Here is an 18,654-nt window from a genome sequence, read left to right on the forward strand (position 1 = left end):
TTACAAAGCCCTACAGACATGCAGGGGTGGGGCGATGAAAAATACATGAAATTGAAACACGAGACCTTGTTGAAACAAAAACCAACTGATGTGCTAGCAAGGTCTAGCACGTGCGTGCCGATAGGGGCTTTTCCGGCAAGTGCAGGTTATTTGGAATCCGACTGAGCGTGAAACACTCCCCCTAAAAACTGCTGACAAAATCCGTGAGACAATTATTTCCCAACATTTAATTGATGTGCGCATATTTTCACCCCAGCATTTAAAGGAAGACTTCAGAAATAACGACTTCTCTGTTGGATGTACAATTATTGACAATATACGATGACTAATGCCACTTTTTATTTATTTAAAACTCGTGCAAAAACACACTAAATATTTAAAACAAAAAAAATAATACGAATAGGATTCATCCCTGGACTTTCATTTCACATCCACAAAACGGGATTGCTTCCATTAAAATTTTAATCCTTAATGGGTAGAAATGGGCCATCAGGAAAGCAAATAAATGACACTAAAATGAATTCACCATAACAAAAAAGTAGGTGGGAGTTGAGCCGTGCAGGTGCACTTCTAGGCCAAGAAACATACTGTGATCTTCCTAGGTTCAAGCCATCATGTACAACACAGGATTCCAAAGCCTATTTCAAAAATACAGTACTGTGAAGATTACATTAAATGCTTGCAACGGAGAACGATGCTCAAAATCTCAACTGCTCATTAGTTAACTATGATAAACACTTCCAACCAACTTGTACATGTGGCCCTTTCAATGCAACAAAATCTTCAAACTGCACCACAATCAACATTGCTTCAATGCAATTCACCTTTATCTATAAAAAAACCATTAAAATTGTGAATTTGTTAAATTTTTGTCATGTTCTTGCTTAACATTTCAGCATTGAAATACATGTTAGTCAGGTGCAGATCGCCGGGGGGGAGGCAAACCTCCTGCATTAACACCAAAGTCAAAAAAAAGTACGAATAAAAAAGATAATTAAACATCTGACAGGCCTGACCCCTCCCTCCCCCAAAATCCCTGGATCTGCCCCTGTAAAGACTGTAATATTTGTTTTAAAATCACTTTTATATAGGTAGTCCATAAATATATGTAAACTACATAGTTTGTGTCAAAAGAAAAATGTGGGCTATTTGTGCTAACATTTGGTAAACTTTATGCCGCTTGTAAGCGCCAACGATTTTTTTTGTTAGTAGCTATTTCAGCGTGGCGGCCAGAAGCAAACCTATCACCAGCCTAACAGATACTGTGGGAACTGTTGCAGAGGAGCTTATGTCGATCCTGAAGCCCATGCCAAAGTGGGTGTAACTCTGCAAAGCACAAATCATCCATGCCAGCGTTACTTCAAATCAAGATCAAGTTGCAATGCGTTCGAATTTAACCAGTCTGATTTAAGAATGAAGATCAGTGAAGTGGGCGCTTCTTAAGACAATACTTCCTGACAGTTCCAAGCAAGCTGTCTATGTTTAATTGTGCCATAAGTCTAGTCCCTTAACTTTTTCGGCTTGAACAGAATATAATGGGGACCATCTGTGTTCCATTCTCTGAACGGTCAGCCTACCTGGTAATACACGGTGTCTGGCGTCGAACTGTCCGGTGTCCACTCCAGAAGTCCCCCGATGACCCTCTCATTGCAGTCCAGTGTTAGGTGAGCCTGGTACCCCCCAAAGCTCTCAAAGTCGTCAGGGTGGCTGCCATCATCAATGTACCGACACAGTGGACCAGCTGGGGAGACAAAACTTAATGGTGTGACTTTCTTCTATCTTGGACGTTAGAGCGGGGTGAACCGATGAATCGTCAATGTGCTTTTAAACTCTTGTAAATTGTGATGAAAAGATGAACAAATTACAACCCTCCAATCATGACTTCAACAAGTAAATAACTCTGCATTTGCACACAAATGCCACAAAAGTAGAACGAGTCCACAAATACAGAGAAAAATCTGTAAAAATGACCTGACAGATACCAAGATGCCATAGTTTGTATCTTAGAAGCACATCACGTACAATGCTCATATACGGAGCTTAAGGAGTTGATTTGCATCGATGAACTGACACCTGCGATACTAAATAAGTCATCAGTTGTACTTACTTTGTTTATCTGCATATATCACCTCTTCCTGGGGGTGAAAAAAGAAACACAAATAAATATAGTTAACAAAAAATGACCTTCAACAGATCATCAAACGCTTTAACTTGACACCCTAAAAATCTATCATGTTTCAGGTACCGAAATGCTTTGCAACATTTCTTAAAAATTTAGGCAGTTTATATCCAGAAATAGAAAGCATTCATGCAATATAGTACCAAGCCCACTTCTAGGTCCTCTGTATATTAAATAAATGCCTCTCCAACTAAACATTGATGATCACAACTTGTAAAACTGCACAGACTAACCTTAAATTAAGATTACATCTCTTTGCCATCTAAGTAATTTATTTTTCAGGTGTTGAGAACATTGACCCTTTACGGGACCCAACATCTCGAATTGAGAGACCTGTGTTCGCTCATCAGGGATGCGTTACGTCATTCGTCTTATTTTAAAGGTTGTTTGTTTGGGGGCGGAGGGCGGGGGGCGTTGTTTTTGCTATTCACCAACCTTTTTCTCTTCCTCAGAGAGTTGGGTGTAGCCCCCTCTGTCGCTGCTAGTCAGATACAAGGGATGGTAGTGACCTGGGTCTGTCGGATCATTACCCCCGAAAACATTGAACACATATCTCTTCCCCCTTTGAAGCTTGATAACGGGAACCAGAAGGCCGTCGACGTACCAGGAGTATTTCCAGCCACCTCTCTTTCCTGTTCAAACGGAATCCTAGCGATCAACTCCCCTGACAAACAACTCATGATGACCCTCTTTACAACAGACGTCTTCACTAGCTGCAAAGCCACTTTGTGTCGACAATACACCCTTATCTATGATTACAATCATTGTAGCAAACCCCGTCAAACGACCAGCATTACAAAAACACAGCGTTTGGTATTTGGATGCTGGACGCTCACATTTCTTTCTTTTTTTTCTGGTGAGAATGGTGACCTATTAAAACTGACCTGTAATCGCGCTGTATCCTCTAACGCCACCAGCCGGCCCAATATCCAACCTGAACTGGTCTCGGTCTTGGATCTCCAGGGTCGGCCAAGCTGGTGGTTCCTCAGCCCCATAGGGAGGAATGTTGATGAGTTCAGGACAGGTGTCGCTAGGAGTACGGCCAAAATTGATCTGTGTCGAGGCTGTCCAGCAAATTTCAATATGGTGTTATCATGAAAATGGAAACATGTGAGATTACATAATGACTACAAAGGCTCTTCAAGTCTATGAGATAAAAAACTTGTCCCATTATGACAGTCCTGAATGTCTTCATCAAAACGAAATTCAGGACAAATCTGGGTTTGACTGAAAAATAACTGTGTCTAAATCAGTGTTTTAGCCATGTCCAACACAAGTCCATCGAAGACAGATGAAGCGCACAAGACGAATGTGTTTGTCACTGTCCACCTACAAAGCCTATGACTTTACTTGAGATGACACAACTTGTGAATGACTTGCAAGGCCCCGTGATGGCCTGACTAGCAACCTGTGCATGGCTGACCAATGTTCTTTTCAACACCTAGGTTGAGGACTATTATTTTACAGTTCCACTTTGAAGATAAACGGCTGAAGCCCAATTTTGAGCAGAACATAATTAAATCACTCACAGCCTTACCTGACATAATGGTGTCTTGGTTAAAGAGAGCAGTGTGACCGTCCTTGACTGGTCCAACGGCCCAGACAACGTAGACAGACTTGTCTGTGGGAATCACCTTATCCAGGGAATCACCTTTCCCAAACAATTCCAAAACATACCACATGAATTAGAATTTGATATATTTATCCCCTCAAAAGTCATACAAAGAGATTTACAATAAACATCAATGTTGTTTCTTACAAATAACATTTGTCCAAGATTCTGATGTCCTGCTCCAAACCAGTAGGCCTACAGAGACTTTCAATGTCCCACGGTAATGATCTGTATACTACTTATGGTACCCCAATATTAATTATTAAACTAAATGTTCCAGCTGTTTATCTTTTGGGAACCCAAACAGCTTGAAATCAAATGAAACCTGCTTCAGAGCTTTTGCACTAGGAGTGGCTCAAGGGGAGTGGCTACACAATAAAATGGGCGTATACCTCCACAGCCTAGTGGAAAGAGGTTGTGTCCATGCTTTCCCCCAACGTGACTTCTTTTCACTTTTCGAATTTTGATATCCCTAAGGTCGTCAATCCCTGTATGTATGTATGTGGGGGGGGGCTACTCTTTGTCCTTGTGCGTGGCCGGCTGACCTACCTGTGTCTAGGTAACGGGAGTAAGAGATGCGTGTGACTCCGCCCAGCGTGGAGGATGATGTCAGAGCGACATCGGTGGTGCCTGCAGTAGGTTTAGCGACATTGTCTGGACAGGCCCCAGATCCCATGGAACACTGCAAAAAAAGAGACACCAGACATAACATGAAACAAAACTTTACAGAATTGGAAAATTGTGTGGATAGATGTGAGTCAAACGCATCACTCAAGCAAAACACTCTTAGGTCTGAATTACACAGACACACAAAAAGAAAGACCAAGTTTGGCAAAAATTAATAAAATAAGTGCCGATAGCTAGTTAGGAGTGGGGAACTTTGATAAAAATGTAAAAAAGACAGGAAAGACCTCAAATATTCTCCGGGGCATACTTGAAAGTTCTTCTCTTCGACAGATACAAAACATGACCTTGATGATCTGGGCAACCAGACCAGACGGAGGCCTAGAAAAATCGGTTGCATGAAGAAGAAATTTCTGATTTCAGTCTATGACATTATCCAACAACCTACTCTCCAAAGACCAGGATATCTCACTCGTACCTGTGACTGAGTCTGCATGTGGTAGTCCACCACCGTTGGTGTCATGTTGCGTGAGTTGACCCAGGCCACGGCAACATCGGAGCCCCTCACTTCAGGAGTGCCACCACTCACACCGAACGCCATAAAGGAGTTAGGGGGAATCTTGCCGCTGAGTTGAACCTCGATGACGCCCCCCTTGACAGACCAACGGACCTGCAGATGGTCCGCTGACAAGACTTGGCAGTTGTCATAAACCTAGGAACAAGTAAACTCAGTTTGGGGAAACAAATACTCACCCTCAGTGTTCAGAGAAGCCAACTTAATTCCCTCATTTTATCAAGTTGGTTTATTTTTGCTAACTCCAAAAAGTCACTGGTGGATTTTGTCAGCCCTGTAATTTATGACAAAAGTCAAAAAGAAGGTGAGACTGTACATGCTTGGCGAAAACATGACAGACACATTAAGAAAAAGGCTGTTTTTTTCTGTTGTGATAAACGTTTGCATATCTATACCCGAATGGTGTCGGTCGATGGTGGAACGTTCCAGGAACTGGTGTTGACAGGAGAGAAATGCCCAAAGCTGACGTGGAACTTGCTACACCACATGCTGATGTAGGAATAATCAGGGATAGTCGGGTTGCCTGGCAGGAGGCTTACGGTGACGGTCTCAGCACGGAAGATCTGCTTAACCAGCTGGCTAACGCTGGCGAGGTGAAAACAAAAGCGACTTTGGAACTTCTCAGGGGGACATATAACAGAAATGGATAACACGGGGGACAAGTAGATGACCCTGTGTGGCTTGCTTTAACCCTAAAAGAGCCGGACTTTTTGGACCATCTCATAACCAAGGGGCAGCACCCCCTCCTTACGTATTCAGCTGTCCTATGCACGATCTTTTCGAAACTTGACATGCGTGTAAAGACAATCCTTATCAGTACATCTACAAAGTTTCAATCCAATTGGACATCTTTGCTTTGTTGTTTCAATCGTTTGAATCCAATGCTTTACTCGTGTTGACCCATGTGCCTGGAAAAAGGATAGAATTTTGGCTGACCTGGGCATTGCGCAAAAACGGTATGTCCAATTTTCACAAAATTGGCACCAAAATGACCGTGGGATGTTACTAAAATCTCTTTTGAACTGCAGTAATGATGAAGGTTCTTTTACTGTGCCTACGATACGTACGTATCTCTCCACAGCAGAGCAGTTCCATTAATGTCTGGCTTGGCCGCGTGACCCGCCCAGAAGAAAACGGCTGAGGAAGGAGAGGGAGCAGATATGAATAAAATAGACACAATGGACTACGGGAATTGGGACAGGCAGATTGGGGAGGAGAAAAGGTGAGGGAAAGAAATCATAAATGGAAAAACACAATAGAAGTAATACATGAGGCTCAAAGTAGACAACGAACGTTGAACAGAGGGCAACAAATACCAAATAGAGAGTGGAATAAACAGAAAAAAAGAAAAACAAAAACAAAGCCTTAATCTGAAAAGAAAAGCTCCTGGCCAATTTGGAAGTAAATGTAGTAATATAACCAACCAAACGTATACAACACAGAAACTGCTTTAAAACTGCACTGGTACGGTATTCCAGGGGTCGTAGGTTCAAATCCCGCTTCTGTCAATTTCTTTGTTCATCTTTATAATACACTGTATATACAAACACCTAGTTAGTTTCCCTGTATAGTTTGTTTCATGGTTTATGTTCAAGAAGCCGCACCCACTCTGAGTGATCCCCGTTCGCCACCTCCTAAGTTGACAACATCTACGCCCTGCGATTCACGGAATGACTTACGCACGGTCAGCACTAACCTGGGCCCAGTCCATCGTAGGATAACCCAATGAAGCTGACCGTTTTGGCGTCCTCCACGATGATGTTCACCACTGACATCTTGTGTGACTTCTCCACCAGGACGTCATCTCCCAGGGCATGAGGGGCAGGGGGAATAAAGTCATCCGGGATGGCGACAGAGCCATAACTCTCCTGGAGAAGATGGCGGTGTTAACCCTTTTCACAAACTTTTCAAATCAAATACAGAGACACCATGACTGGGTTTCTGTGCTTTTGCTCTGTCCACACACAGACGCTGCTGATTTTCCTGTGCAGTGGTTTTTAGTCATCAGAAAGTGATGGCATATCCTAAAATGTCAAATTTAGCAATGAGCACGTTGAAGTGTTTACTCAGAAATGCTTAGCATCCTTGACCACATAATCGCCAGGTCCCTTATTTCATCACTTACTGGGAAAACCAATTAGACATGACAACGAGTGACGGAATTAGGGCCCTGGCGACTAAACAGCCAGAGATAATTGAATTTCTCCGACCAGTCTCATAGGGTTTGCCCACAGGGTTTCAAGTGATGTCTACATATGGAACTCCTTCCAAACCTCAAATTCACAACATTTGAAGTTACCGTCTGCCACAAAATCATACTTACTCCCTGGTTGTCTCTGTTCCAGACTGCAATGTACTTATATTCAGAGATGAAGTCAATGCCTGGAATGACTAACACCAACAAGTCACTGAGGTATTCTCCTAGGTCACCAGCTGCTCCTCTGTAAATCAATAAAAGTAAAAAAGAAGGTATACTGGATATACAAAAATAAGAAATTTAAAAGAACAGCGAGTTACAAAAAGACCATAGTGAGTTGAGACTAATCCTTACCCAAGGGGAACGACGGGAACCTCGGTGCCGTTTGTTGAAGGAGTGGCTGTTTTGCCAATCAAAAACACAGTATCTGAAGATTTAATAACATGAATACACATACAAGAATTACTTTTAAACTTTTTTTACATGCATCACCAAGAGTTTTAACAACAGTGGTCTGACTGTGCTATTTGCTATGCAGCCACGTGACAGTGACAACAAAAGACCAACCTATCTACGACGGCAAATAAAATTGTCAGCTAAAATAATAGGGGGGTCCTATGTAACTAAGCATGCTAAGTGCTGAGTGAAAGAATACGTCCAACTGACATTAAAATCAGCGCATATTCATCTGCAGGGGGCTGACATTGACAGCAGTTGAGCTGCAAGAGTTCCAATTAATATTACAGACTGTGCCAACCACTTCACACCATTTATGACGCTGGGCACAAACCCCATCATGCCCACGAGCAGATGAGACTGGTTCCGGTCTGACATGTCTGTAAAATACTATTACTGACCTCCCTGATGGTACAGACTGAGTTGCCAAGTCCCTTATTTCACCAATTTGGGCGAAGCCCTAAAAACCAATCTGACTTGACAGTGGTGAAATTACAGACCTGGCCGCGACGGTTAACAACAATGCAGCGATACAACGCATTAAAACATAAGGAAGGTAAGAGTTCCACATACGGACAACTACTAGGGCCTAAGTTTCCAAAAATGTTATAACAGCCGTTGGCATGGTTAGAAAGGGATAACATTAACAGGCTTAAAAACTGAAATTTAGGCCCTAGATAAGAAAATTCAAAAGCATTAACTTAGAAAACTGTTTTTTAGACAAAGTGCACAGGGCCTCAACTCATTTCCAAACGTGAACTAAGTAACGAATGCCACCAGCCAATAACATCATTTATCAAGTAGGTAATGATTTTTTTACCAGCAGAGGAACTGGAAAGTAGGCCGTGCTTGGTGCTAATTGCTGATGAGTGTGCTAAATAAACTATGCGATGAGAGGCCGAACTAAAACCGCCCTCTATTGGTAGAGGTCATGAAAATATTGGGCGTGGTTTGAGCGATTAGTGGGGGTAGTAGTAACCTTGTTAATTGAACAATGATTATTGTATATTTTTATTTCCATGGTTTGGTATAATTAGTTAAGGTGTCAACGTGACTATGACGGTTGGTCTTAATCCCCCGAATGATGCTTTGCCGGGCCATCGGCTTTCTCACCAATAGGTACTGAACCTACTTACTGGCGGTTCCATCGAATGAAAATCGCTCAATGACAATGGTCCTCTTGTTGGCAGCAAAAACTGTTCCGGACACGCCGTGGGTTGATTGGGTTCCGAATTCACCAATCCTTTTCCCATATTTGGCCCCAAATGTCGAAGAGATCAGAGCTGAATCAATAATCGAAAGATATGTCAATTATTGTAAGCAGTATAGCTTATCCGGCTTCCGGGTGTGTGGGGTCAGTCTGTGTTGGGGGGGGGGATTCAAAAGTGAATACGGCTTCGGGCTGGCCTTAATTATTTGACATGATGTTGGGAGAGAAAAAATATCTAAAGCCTTACTCACGGTCCCGAAATCCTAGCTTTTATTTCATGGTGTTGCTTTCCTAGGGTTTTGGTGCTAATATTTGATACATAGGTATCAAAATAAAATTTGATAACTAAAATTAAAATGAAAAAAGTGAACAAATCCGGGGGGCAAGTATACTTGCCTCCATGCCCCCCATACGCCACTGATTGTAAGGCTAGGTTAAAACTGAGGTTTTCCCATAGAAAAGTTACGATTTTTTGCAAAATTAATAAAGACATAATTTTTGTGGCGAATCGGCATGGTCCCATCTGGTTTTTTTTTCCTGAGATGACCTCCGTACTAAACTCCTAATTGAATTGGATTGCATGTATTGTGTTTATCACCTTAACCTTGACTACAATTTTCAATTTTAGCGCTTGAAGCACTTGAAGTGCTTCTTGAGCGCTGCCCCAACAGTAGATCTCCCCTTAAGTTCAGAAATTATTTATTCATTTCTCATTTTGTGCTTGAGTGATGTTTCCAGAGCTCCCACGTGCACGAATTCCCTGGAGGTGCACTCAAGCCTCTTATAGAACTCTGACCAGGTGTGAACGTAATGACATTATAAAACACTTTGATAACAGCACGGCCCACCTCAGCCGTGCTACGATCCACACTTCCTTACATCAAAATATTATCACAACTATTCACAAAACAAAAAAGTACGACAACGTAAAAGCTTTTCAATTCATACCAAATTACTGCAGCGACTGTGATGTCTTCTAAAAATTCCACCACGGAGGTAAAGGTCCTTGAAAGGCGTAGGATTTATTTATTTATTTTGGGGGGTTTTGGAGTTTAACCATAATAAACATCACCAAAGAAATTACCTGATAAAACAATGAATGTTATCCACGTCTTCGCCATTTTTTTCAGTCGTTTATACAAACTGTTGAAAAGAAAATTTGGGAGGAATTATGTGCAGGAGAGCTAATAATTATAAAAGATCAGCAGTTGCTATAAAAGGACCCTATAAGCCAAGAGTCTGCAACGATTGATTAAAGAAAGTAGATCTTCGCTAATTAAAAGGTAGACCAACCAAGGCACACAAACACTACAATAACACACACACACACAAATACCGACAAAAAAGAGAGAACAACTCATTACAAAAGCTAAATCATCTTTTTCACCTCAGTTTCAAGTGGTAGGAAGAGATTTCGATAAAATAGAATTTCAGATGAATAATTAAAACCACCTACCTTTCCCTGCAGCTCTCTTTTCGGTTCGTTACTGTTCCCTCGATCTTCGGTCTGTCGCGAAAAAGAACCCCATGAGATCCACTCACTATTTATAAGATTTATCTCGTTTGTGAGCAGTGGAAATTAATTCAAACTTGCAATGCGATTGGCCAACGGTCGAGGGATGGACCCCTGCGAATGATCATTACATCTACTTACCATTGGTTGATGGTAGTAGTTATAATTGCAAAGATTTGCATATACCCGCTGATTGGTGATGCACAGTAGTCCAAAGGGTGGAAAAGGGCTGGGCTAATAGCGCGCTGGGCCAAGAGAGGCACATCGACGTAAAGGTTTCCTGATGTAAAGGCCTTGACTCAGGACACACCTACCGTATCGCAATTAATGTGGACGTGCCGTTCTCGCATAGTGTCAAACCAGTGGGCGTGAATGCTGGGGGATGGGATACTATCTCCCCGCTTTTTGAGATGGGGGATGGGCTATTGCATCATCTCCCCTTTTTGTGGTGAGCAAAAAACTAAAACAGATTTTAACTTAAGTTTCAGACTTTTTGACGACTAAAATGCATTCAGTATCACTCAAAGAGGGAAGACAATTTTTTTTAAAGCCATAAATACATGTATGTCATTCTGAATGCATATCACAGATGTACATCACTGTCACGAACATCGACAAAATCGAGTCATGCGGTGTCTCACACCCGTGCGGGCCACAATGTCAAATTTTGAGGGCCGGGCAAGTTAACCCCCCCCCCATTTCCGGCACAGATTTACGCCACTGTGTCAAACAAATTCAAACATCATGCGAGTCAAACTTTGACTCGGCTTGCCAAAAAAATTTCACACTTTTTCAGGAAAAAGGGCTGAGCCTAATTGACGAACAAACGGTGTGAAATAGAAGTCTGTTAGGGTTAAATAAAAGTGATGCCGAATCAGCAGCTGCCTCGGGAGCGATCGTAACCTAGGCCTTGCAACGTGCGGGTTAAACCCTCGTTAATTTACACAAGTACATCTTGAAATCAAAAGTCGTTCCCGACACGATAAGCAGGTTCGTGTTCATCGAGGATTGTAGTATACGTTGTTCTGCTATGTCCCTGAGGCAGAGGGAACATAATGCATTTTGGCAGGTGAAAATCAATTCTTCAGAGAGATGTATGAACTTTGTGTAAAAAACAGGTTTTAACAAAGACGTCTGCTATACGCAATCCTGTCCTGAAAACGATACAGAATACCGCCTCATAAGTCAAACACAAATCATCGCAAGTGACTGAGACCAAGTGGCCGGAAATATATTTCACCCCTCCCTCTCGAAGGGTGGCGCTTTGTCTGAGCTGATATGCATGTATATATTCAGAAAAAAAGAACCACGATGTGCCCCGATTTCCAGGCGACCCTTTCGGCCTGAACACGCCACCACAAAGCAGGATATAACAAACACTTTAAAATGTGGCGGCTCTGAAAAGACTCCTTGTGGTCATCTGAAAAGATAATGCAATTATAAAATTGCACTAAATTGGTTCATTCTGGCGGTTTCAAAACTGTCCAAAATCCCACCCTTTGCAGGCAGTACAGAATAACTCACCACGGTCATAATTTCGCGTTTATTTCTTTTACTGAATTAAAATAGGCGAAAAGAATTTCCTGTTCAGACTACATGAAACGGATTGCCTGATCCGATGCACTAAATTCGTCTGTTATTTTTTTTTCTGCACGAACACCAGTTTTGTCATCACATTAAATACAAGCACGTGTAGTGTTTCATGTACAGACTAATACTAGACGGGAGACATTGTGCCTTCCTATGCTACGAACATCAACTGTCTTCGTCATCAGCACGACTGAACTTTCTTGGTAGTTTTGATAAATGAATGGCATGTTTGTAGAGCACAATGTATACATGAAGAACTGCATGTCGATGCACCAAACCTGAATAATGTACAGCTTCACTGGGAAACACTGGAAAAATGCGTGTTACATCAAGTTTACAATCTAGCAAAGGGGAGACAAGGTTATATCAAGATGAGTTTCAAACTTTCTACTCTAAGAAGTCTCAGACTTGGGTTATCCTGGAAATTTACTACCCTTCCTTCTTTCCCTAATTCTTGCCGCCCAAACCCTCTGTATCTTGTTGCATGTTCGTAGTTTACTGAAATAATGATTTCAGGTACACAAAACCTGAAGTAATGGCCATGTGGCAGATAAATGAATGGGAACTCTGGAATGAATTGTCTCTCATATCACATGTACTAACCAGAGAAGAAACCGACTATTAAATGACTTTTAATTTTTTTTTCTTCTACCTTTGATTTTCCACCAGTTACACACCAATACAACACAGTATGTATTGCAAACCGCAAACTTCCCCATTCATTGTTTAGTGTTATTCTGCTTTGTTTTTTTTTTAACGGAAGGTAACCACTCATATTTTTACTTGAACCAATTTTTGCTATTTTCAACTCTTGTTAATGCAGACCCTAGCAAGTGAACAGCATCATTTCTTCTCGGGCGACTTGTTGTCTTTCTTCTTCTCTTCTGTCTGTGGTTGCTGGGTCAGCGTTCCCATGGCGTCGCGGACGGCCTCGCTGGAGATGTCCACGCCCGGTAGGTTCTCCATGACGCTCTGAAGAAACGCCGGATCCGACATCAGCTCTGAGAAATCCTCGCTTTCCCCTTCAGCCTGCTGAGGAAACAGCCAAAACAGGTTTTGTTTTTCAATTCTTCAGAATTCATAAAGAATATGTATTCAAATAAATATTTTGAAATCTACGCATTCAACTCGAAATCCAGATGAAAGTAAGGAGGAACTTCCAAACTCTGCAATTTTCAATTTGCAAGGAACTGGCAATCAACTGACACTCTGAAGATAAACCACAATGCCTGCAACTCGAATGCTTCCATTCCGAGGGTTTGAGCACAGCTCAGATAACTGAACGCCGCCAAGGGATAATGAAATGAAAGTGGGACGGGGCATGGTAAGGAGGTGTTACCTTCGAGTCTCCTCCCTCCATACTGGCGGGTGTGTCCGTCTCCATAGGGATCTCACTGGCTGCACTGTCACTCAGTCCGGAGAGCACTAGGGAAGAAAAACAAAAACCACAAATCATTCAGGTTGCCAGTCTAGGGCTGTGTCGAAATCCGCCGGTTGTGGCTGAGGGTAACATATTTATCTATGCACAAGGGCCTCAGTCACTAGCCAGTGGCTTATATGGACCCCCATGTTACGGTTAGCCGCAGCCATGACATTCTCCTCCAGAGGTTTCATTACCTGAGCTTTGGGCGAGAGACATCTGCATGGCGAAGGCAATCTGTTCCTCTTCCGTCATGGTGCTGAGGTCCGGCATAGGGGTCTCCATGGCGCCGGACATGGCCAGAGCCTGCTCTAGTAATGCTTCCTCCGAATCAGCTGTATCAAACACAACATCTCATTAAACAAACCCCAGCTGTGGTCAGTTTCACTTATCAATAACAGATTAATACCTACCTCCATCTCACTGAAAAAAGTACGCTCATTTGGCTGGTGCTCAGCTTTTTAACAACTTCTGAAGAAATTAACCCCTTGAAACAGCTGACTGGATGACAATCTCATCCACCGGCATTTTCTCATCCAGCTGCTGCTTCAAAATGAGCCTCACGACCGAGAAAAATAGTCTGGCCGTCTTTTCAGGGGTTCACAATCTGCGTGAGATTCTAACCTGGGGCACTGGTGGGCTTGGGCGTGGCATCCGTGGTGGCCGACTCGGATGGCTGTGAGGGCGCCTCTTGCCTCTGTCTTTGCTCTTCCATGGATATACGTAATGCCTGTGAGGGGTGAATAAATAGCCGAATTGAGAATCATGCCCAATTGAGAATCAACATCAAGCAAGATGGTTGGCACTTTTTTGGGGAACAGTTTAAACAGTAACAATCAAACACTGGCTGATCTCTTCAGCTGTTGATGACCTGTTTCCATTTTCAGACAGGCAACTGCAAGTCGGAAAAACACAGGGCAATTCCAACTTCCACGAGACTTTGTGGCATGTGGGAGACTCAATAACAGGAAATTGGCTGATCCCCCCCCAAAAATGCATGCCTGTGTTTGGTCTTGGGATATTATATATTACCATGGCGAGTTCTGGATCCGTGGACGGGTCAAAGCCAAACTCGAATTCTCCCCCTGTGCCAGGTAGGCCGGGCACGGCTCCAGTGCCATCCTCACCGACAATGATGGGCGAGTTCATCAGGGCGTCGGACAGGAGAGTTCCTGGTGGGATCGTCACTAGATGAGACCTGCCATCGAACCAAATGGTGTAAAAAATGCAGCGTTACTAAACAAGAAGAACAACTGTATTGATGTGCATCTCCAATTAATTTGCCAGGAGTTTGTAAATTCCTGTAAATATATTTTCCAGTACATAGTGGTATTTCATTTACAATTTAAACATAACTTTGGTCGACACAGAAAGGCAAGGTGTAGTTTGTTCAAGCTTACCCTGTGCCATCGCTACCATTGATGGTATCTATAAAAGCAGTCAATTTCTCAGTGTTGAGTTTCTGCAGAGAAACAACATGGAAACTGTGGGCGATCTACGTTCAAAAGCCTGACATGTTTCTGGCAACACCGACGATGACATTCAGACGAAATTTAAAAGGGAAAGGAGGGGATTTAGAGTGTAAAGCTTTCTTCGTTATCCACCCCGAGTTGAATTGCACCTCCAAAGAGCGAAAGAAAGACAGAGGGTTGTAAGTTTTCCAAGCAGGTTCTTGCATGTGTTCTGCTTGTACGCAAGGATCATACATTAAGGAATTAATTTGTTACGTGTACTCAGCGTGCTCGGCATCAAATGTGCCATTGATCTCCATTACGAAAGTGTGCTTATGCAGTGAGTAGCAAAAAAACATGCCCTCTCTTGTTGCGCTCGGAGCGGATTGCTGTCAACACGCTGCCATCAAAAAACCTTCAGACCAACATTTCTCAATGTCCTAGCCATGACCACAAGCCCCAAGCCTTCCTTTGATAAAATAAACATTTTCTCCCCCTTTTCATCTTAATGAAGCCATTTTGATAGGTTGACTGTCTTACATCTTCACCAAAGTTGACGACGTCTACGTTGACTTTTTCCTTCTTCAGTTTTTTTGCTAGTTTGACCAGCTGTAACAGACAAAATGTGAGAGTGAATAACAAGATCAAGAACTTTAAATCAAACACTTAGATCTTGACACAACAATTCAAATTTCCTCGGTGCTTCACATCTCACACTTAATTGTATAGGGGAAAAGGAAACTCCCTTTTTATCTATTCTCAGAAAAAAAAAGGGATTTCCCTCCTCAAAGATGAATGATTTCACATTGCTGTCTTATAGACTTTGACAGGTCTGCCAAAGGAAAGACTGAATGGACTTACCTCCTTTTCTTCATTTGTAATTGGACTTCCTACGAAGGCAATGATTCTCATGCGATGGTTCTTACCCATCCGATGTTTTAGGGCCAACTGAGAACAGACAAAGATCACCAAGTTTGTTACACCTCTGAGTGAAACAGGACATTTCTGACCCAAAACGTAAATGAAACGATTGTCACTTGTGGTAATTCTCGGAGAACTTGGCTAGCACTGCCAAACAAAGAGGGGGGTGCTTACATGTGCCACACGAATGCCTGTGATGAAAGTCAGATCGCCGTTGGGTTGGGTTTGGTGGAGGCTAGCCAGAATGCGACCGACATCACTTGACAGCGTAACCAACACCTTGACACTAGAGGGGCACCAAACAAGTAAAACTGTTACTATGAAATCAAAACTGAACAAGGTTTCCAGCCATATCATGCAATGGGATCACTACATGACAAACTACTAAATAGGCTCTTCTGCCTTCAAAAGAATTCTTACAGGTTGTGGGATAAGTTCAAGAAACCGCATAGGTAAGAACCACAGACTAGTAAAATCTGCCAACTTTTGCTACTGTGACTAAGGCTGTGTCCGAAACGGGATTCCAGAGCTACGGCTAGGTCTGTTTTCTATGCGTCTCTACACATTTCCAATGGAATGAAGACCTAGACCTGGCTCTAGACAACAGATTCAGATGCAGCTTTAGTTCTTTCAGTATTATTTCAATTTGATGCAGTGGCAGGCTCGACAAAGACAGCACTGAGAGTCTGTCACATAAAGCCAGACAAAAAATTAGTTGTGTTTCCTATTACACTGAAAAAAAAAATTAGGATGGTTGGTTGGGTAATTTTTTTTTTACTCTAAATTTTTATAGCCCCAAAAAATTGGGTCGGATGATGGTCTGTATATTTAAATTTTTTTGGGGGGGGGGGTTGAAACAGGTACTAAGTCAGTGTTAAATAAATACTGTACATGTGAACGTCAATATTACATATCAGCACTGTGATTAGCAGCTGGTTGTTGAAATACAAACACACAAGAGCCATCCATCTCATTCAAAAAAAAAAAATAGAACAATACAAAGTACAGGACGATGTACACAAAATATGACTTGGGGCAAGGCACCACAAGTTTTTATATTTTATTGATTTCCTGAATAAAAAGATATAGGTTCCGCTTGATTTTCTAGGTTGGGTCGGGTAACCGGAAACACGGCTATTTTTTTGTTTGGCCTAAGAATCAAGCAACATACTTGGATAGAGTGATGAGTCCCACATTGTTCTCGACGTTATTTCGTGTCTTGGAGAGGCAGATGAGATTGACAGCATCCTGCTGAGCTTGGATGCGGGTCGGTATGAAGTCCCCATTCCTCATGTATTCACTGGTGTCAACACTATCAACAACGACAGGCAGAGAAGCAAACCATTTTTTTAAAAAATAGGCCCACTTTTTTTGCTTCCAAAGTGTAACATTTGAGCAAATTGAACCAACCTCTCCCTGGACCTTCCTCATGCAGCTCTGCCAAAGGTCTTCACTGAAAATCTCCAAACTCATTCAGTTACAAATTGGTACTATTACCTTTGTTCATCGCAACTTTGTTGAACTTCTGTGAATAATTTCAACATTAAAATTCATAAATGCTGAAAGAAGTCTTGAAATTGGGCACATTGTCAACAAATCTAAGAAAATCCCACATTTACTTTTTAAAAATTTTATTAAGTTGATAATGCCTATAAATAATTATCACAATTCATTTACAAGTAAGAAGCCTACCCAACTAACAGTTTATAAGGAAATTGCATTTTTCAAAAATTTTTGTGCTGCATTTTAAAAAGTTCATAGTGCACTTCTGAAACTGAAATGGAAAACATCAGAAAATGAAACCAAAATAGGAATTCAATTTTCATTGGAACTTAAAATGTACTTTTTCGTAGTGGTCAGAAGGCCTGCGTAATACCCACCATAGATAAACCTTTTCGACGTTCGTAATGCATTATGGGGTTTGGATGACAAACAAGCCATGCATTTTTATGCATAAACCTTTGGGGGAAGTGAACCAGTCAAAATCCAATTTACAGTTTTCTTTTCAATATTTTGTATGTATCTGTTCATCACAGATGCATGCGTATTATACAAGAAACATTTTCAAAATAACAAATAAGTTTTCAAATGTTTGTAAAAAGAAGAAATCACCCTGAATTGTCTTTTTCAAGGGCATCAGTCACTCTACAGGCTGAAAATGAACGTGACTGGTTAAAATATCCAGCAAGAAATGAGACCGTGGGGTACCCCCCCCCCCACATGTCTAATCGCTATACACACTCTAGACTATTGTTACCTAACACATCCTCCCTAAGTTTCTGAAAAGCCCTGGAGACGTTTTGCAGGTAGGCATGGTAGCCTAGGCCATGCTGTAGGCCTACACACAAATGTTTGAGGTGCATGTAAAAATATAACTCTAGCAAGGTAATGAGGGCTAAAACTCAAAGTACGCCAAGGCCGCGTCAGGGGCCGCGCCACGTTAAGGTACATAAACAACAAATCATTGCACATGTATCGTTGCATGTGCAATCCGGAGTTCGGACATTGTCCGAACATGCATTTTTTGTTTAGTCACACTTATGACAACATTTAAGTTGTTGTTTATGGATACAGTAAGAGCAGTAATGACACGTTTGAGAAGACATAGTGCAAATTGATATTGTTTATTTGTTCCGATGTAAATAAAATGCAATACAAGTCCTGTATAATACGTAAAATTACGAAAATAAGCAACAACTTACCACACCATCGTACTTTCGAGCACCATTTTGACTGCTGAATTTATAGACAGGTTCTCTATACACTATCACCTCCAATTTGCTAATAATGACGGTTAGTAACAAGACCATATCAAGTGGCTATGATTCTCCCTTAACGCAAAGATAAATATTTCTGATTGGTTCAAATCCGGGAATATTTCAATAGTTCCCCAATTATAGCCAATCA

General features: G+C 41.9%; 2 protein-coding genes across 3 annotated transcripts; both read right to left on the reverse strand.

Moving 5' to 3' along the window:
* Positions 1 to 305: 305 nt before the first annotated feature.
* Positions 306 to 11,831, reverse strand: LOC110977133 (protein Skeletor, isoforms B/C-like). Its single transcript, XM_022230984.2, has 16 exons — positions 10,309 to 11,831; positions 9,937 to 9,995; positions 8,779 to 8,925; positions 7,541 to 7,613; positions 7,313 to 7,430; positions 6,686 to 6,857; positions 6,057 to 6,126; positions 5,385 to 5,574; positions 4,894 to 5,127; positions 4,341 to 4,473; positions 3,717 to 3,830; positions 3,064 to 3,243; positions 2,615 to 2,811; positions 2,108 to 2,135; positions 1,578 to 1,741; positions 306 to 1,326 (listed from the first exon to the last, which is right to left on the reverse strand). Exons 2-16 carry the CDS (start codon positions 9,971 to 9,973, stop codon positions 1,213 to 1,215), a joined length of 1,971 nt encoding a protein of 656 aa, XP_022086676.2. The 5' UTR covers positions 9,974 to 9,995; positions 10,309 to 11,831; the 3' UTR covers positions 306 to 1,212.
* Positions 11,832 to 11,971: 140 nt separating this feature from the next.
* psmd4 (proteasome 26S subunit, non-ATPase 4) lies at positions 11,972 to 18,555 on the reverse strand. 2 transcript variants are annotated; one of them, XM_022230989.2, is made up of 11 exons: positions 18,450 to 18,555; positions 16,919 to 17,059; positions 15,922 to 16,033; positions 15,688 to 15,774; positions 15,367 to 15,435; positions 14,776 to 14,837; positions 14,408 to 14,573; positions 14,000 to 14,105; positions 13,573 to 13,710; positions 13,295 to 13,380; positions 11,972 to 12,984 (listed from the first exon to the last, which is right to left on the reverse strand). In XM_022230989.2, exons 1-11 carry the CDS (start codon positions 18,473 to 18,475, stop codon positions 12,799 to 12,801), a joined length of 1,179 nt encoding a protein of 392 aa, XP_022086681.1. In that variant the 5' UTR covers positions 18,476 to 18,555; the 3' UTR covers positions 11,972 to 12,798. The 2 variants fall into 2 exon arrangements, with proteins under 2 accessions (XP_022086681.1, XP_022086680.1); XM_022230988.2 differs by having other exon boundaries at positions 11,972 to 12,987.
* Between the last annotated feature and the right edge of the window lie 99 nt (positions 18,556 to 18,654).

The sequence above is a fragment of the Acanthaster planci genome, linkage group LG13 (genome assembly GCF_054643075.1).
Source record: "Acanthaster planci isolate LZ-2023a linkage group LG13, COTS_SCS, whole genome shotgun sequence".
Lineage (NCBI taxonomy): Eukaryota > Metazoa > Echinodermata > Asteroidea > Valvatida > Acanthasteridae > Acanthaster > Acanthaster planci.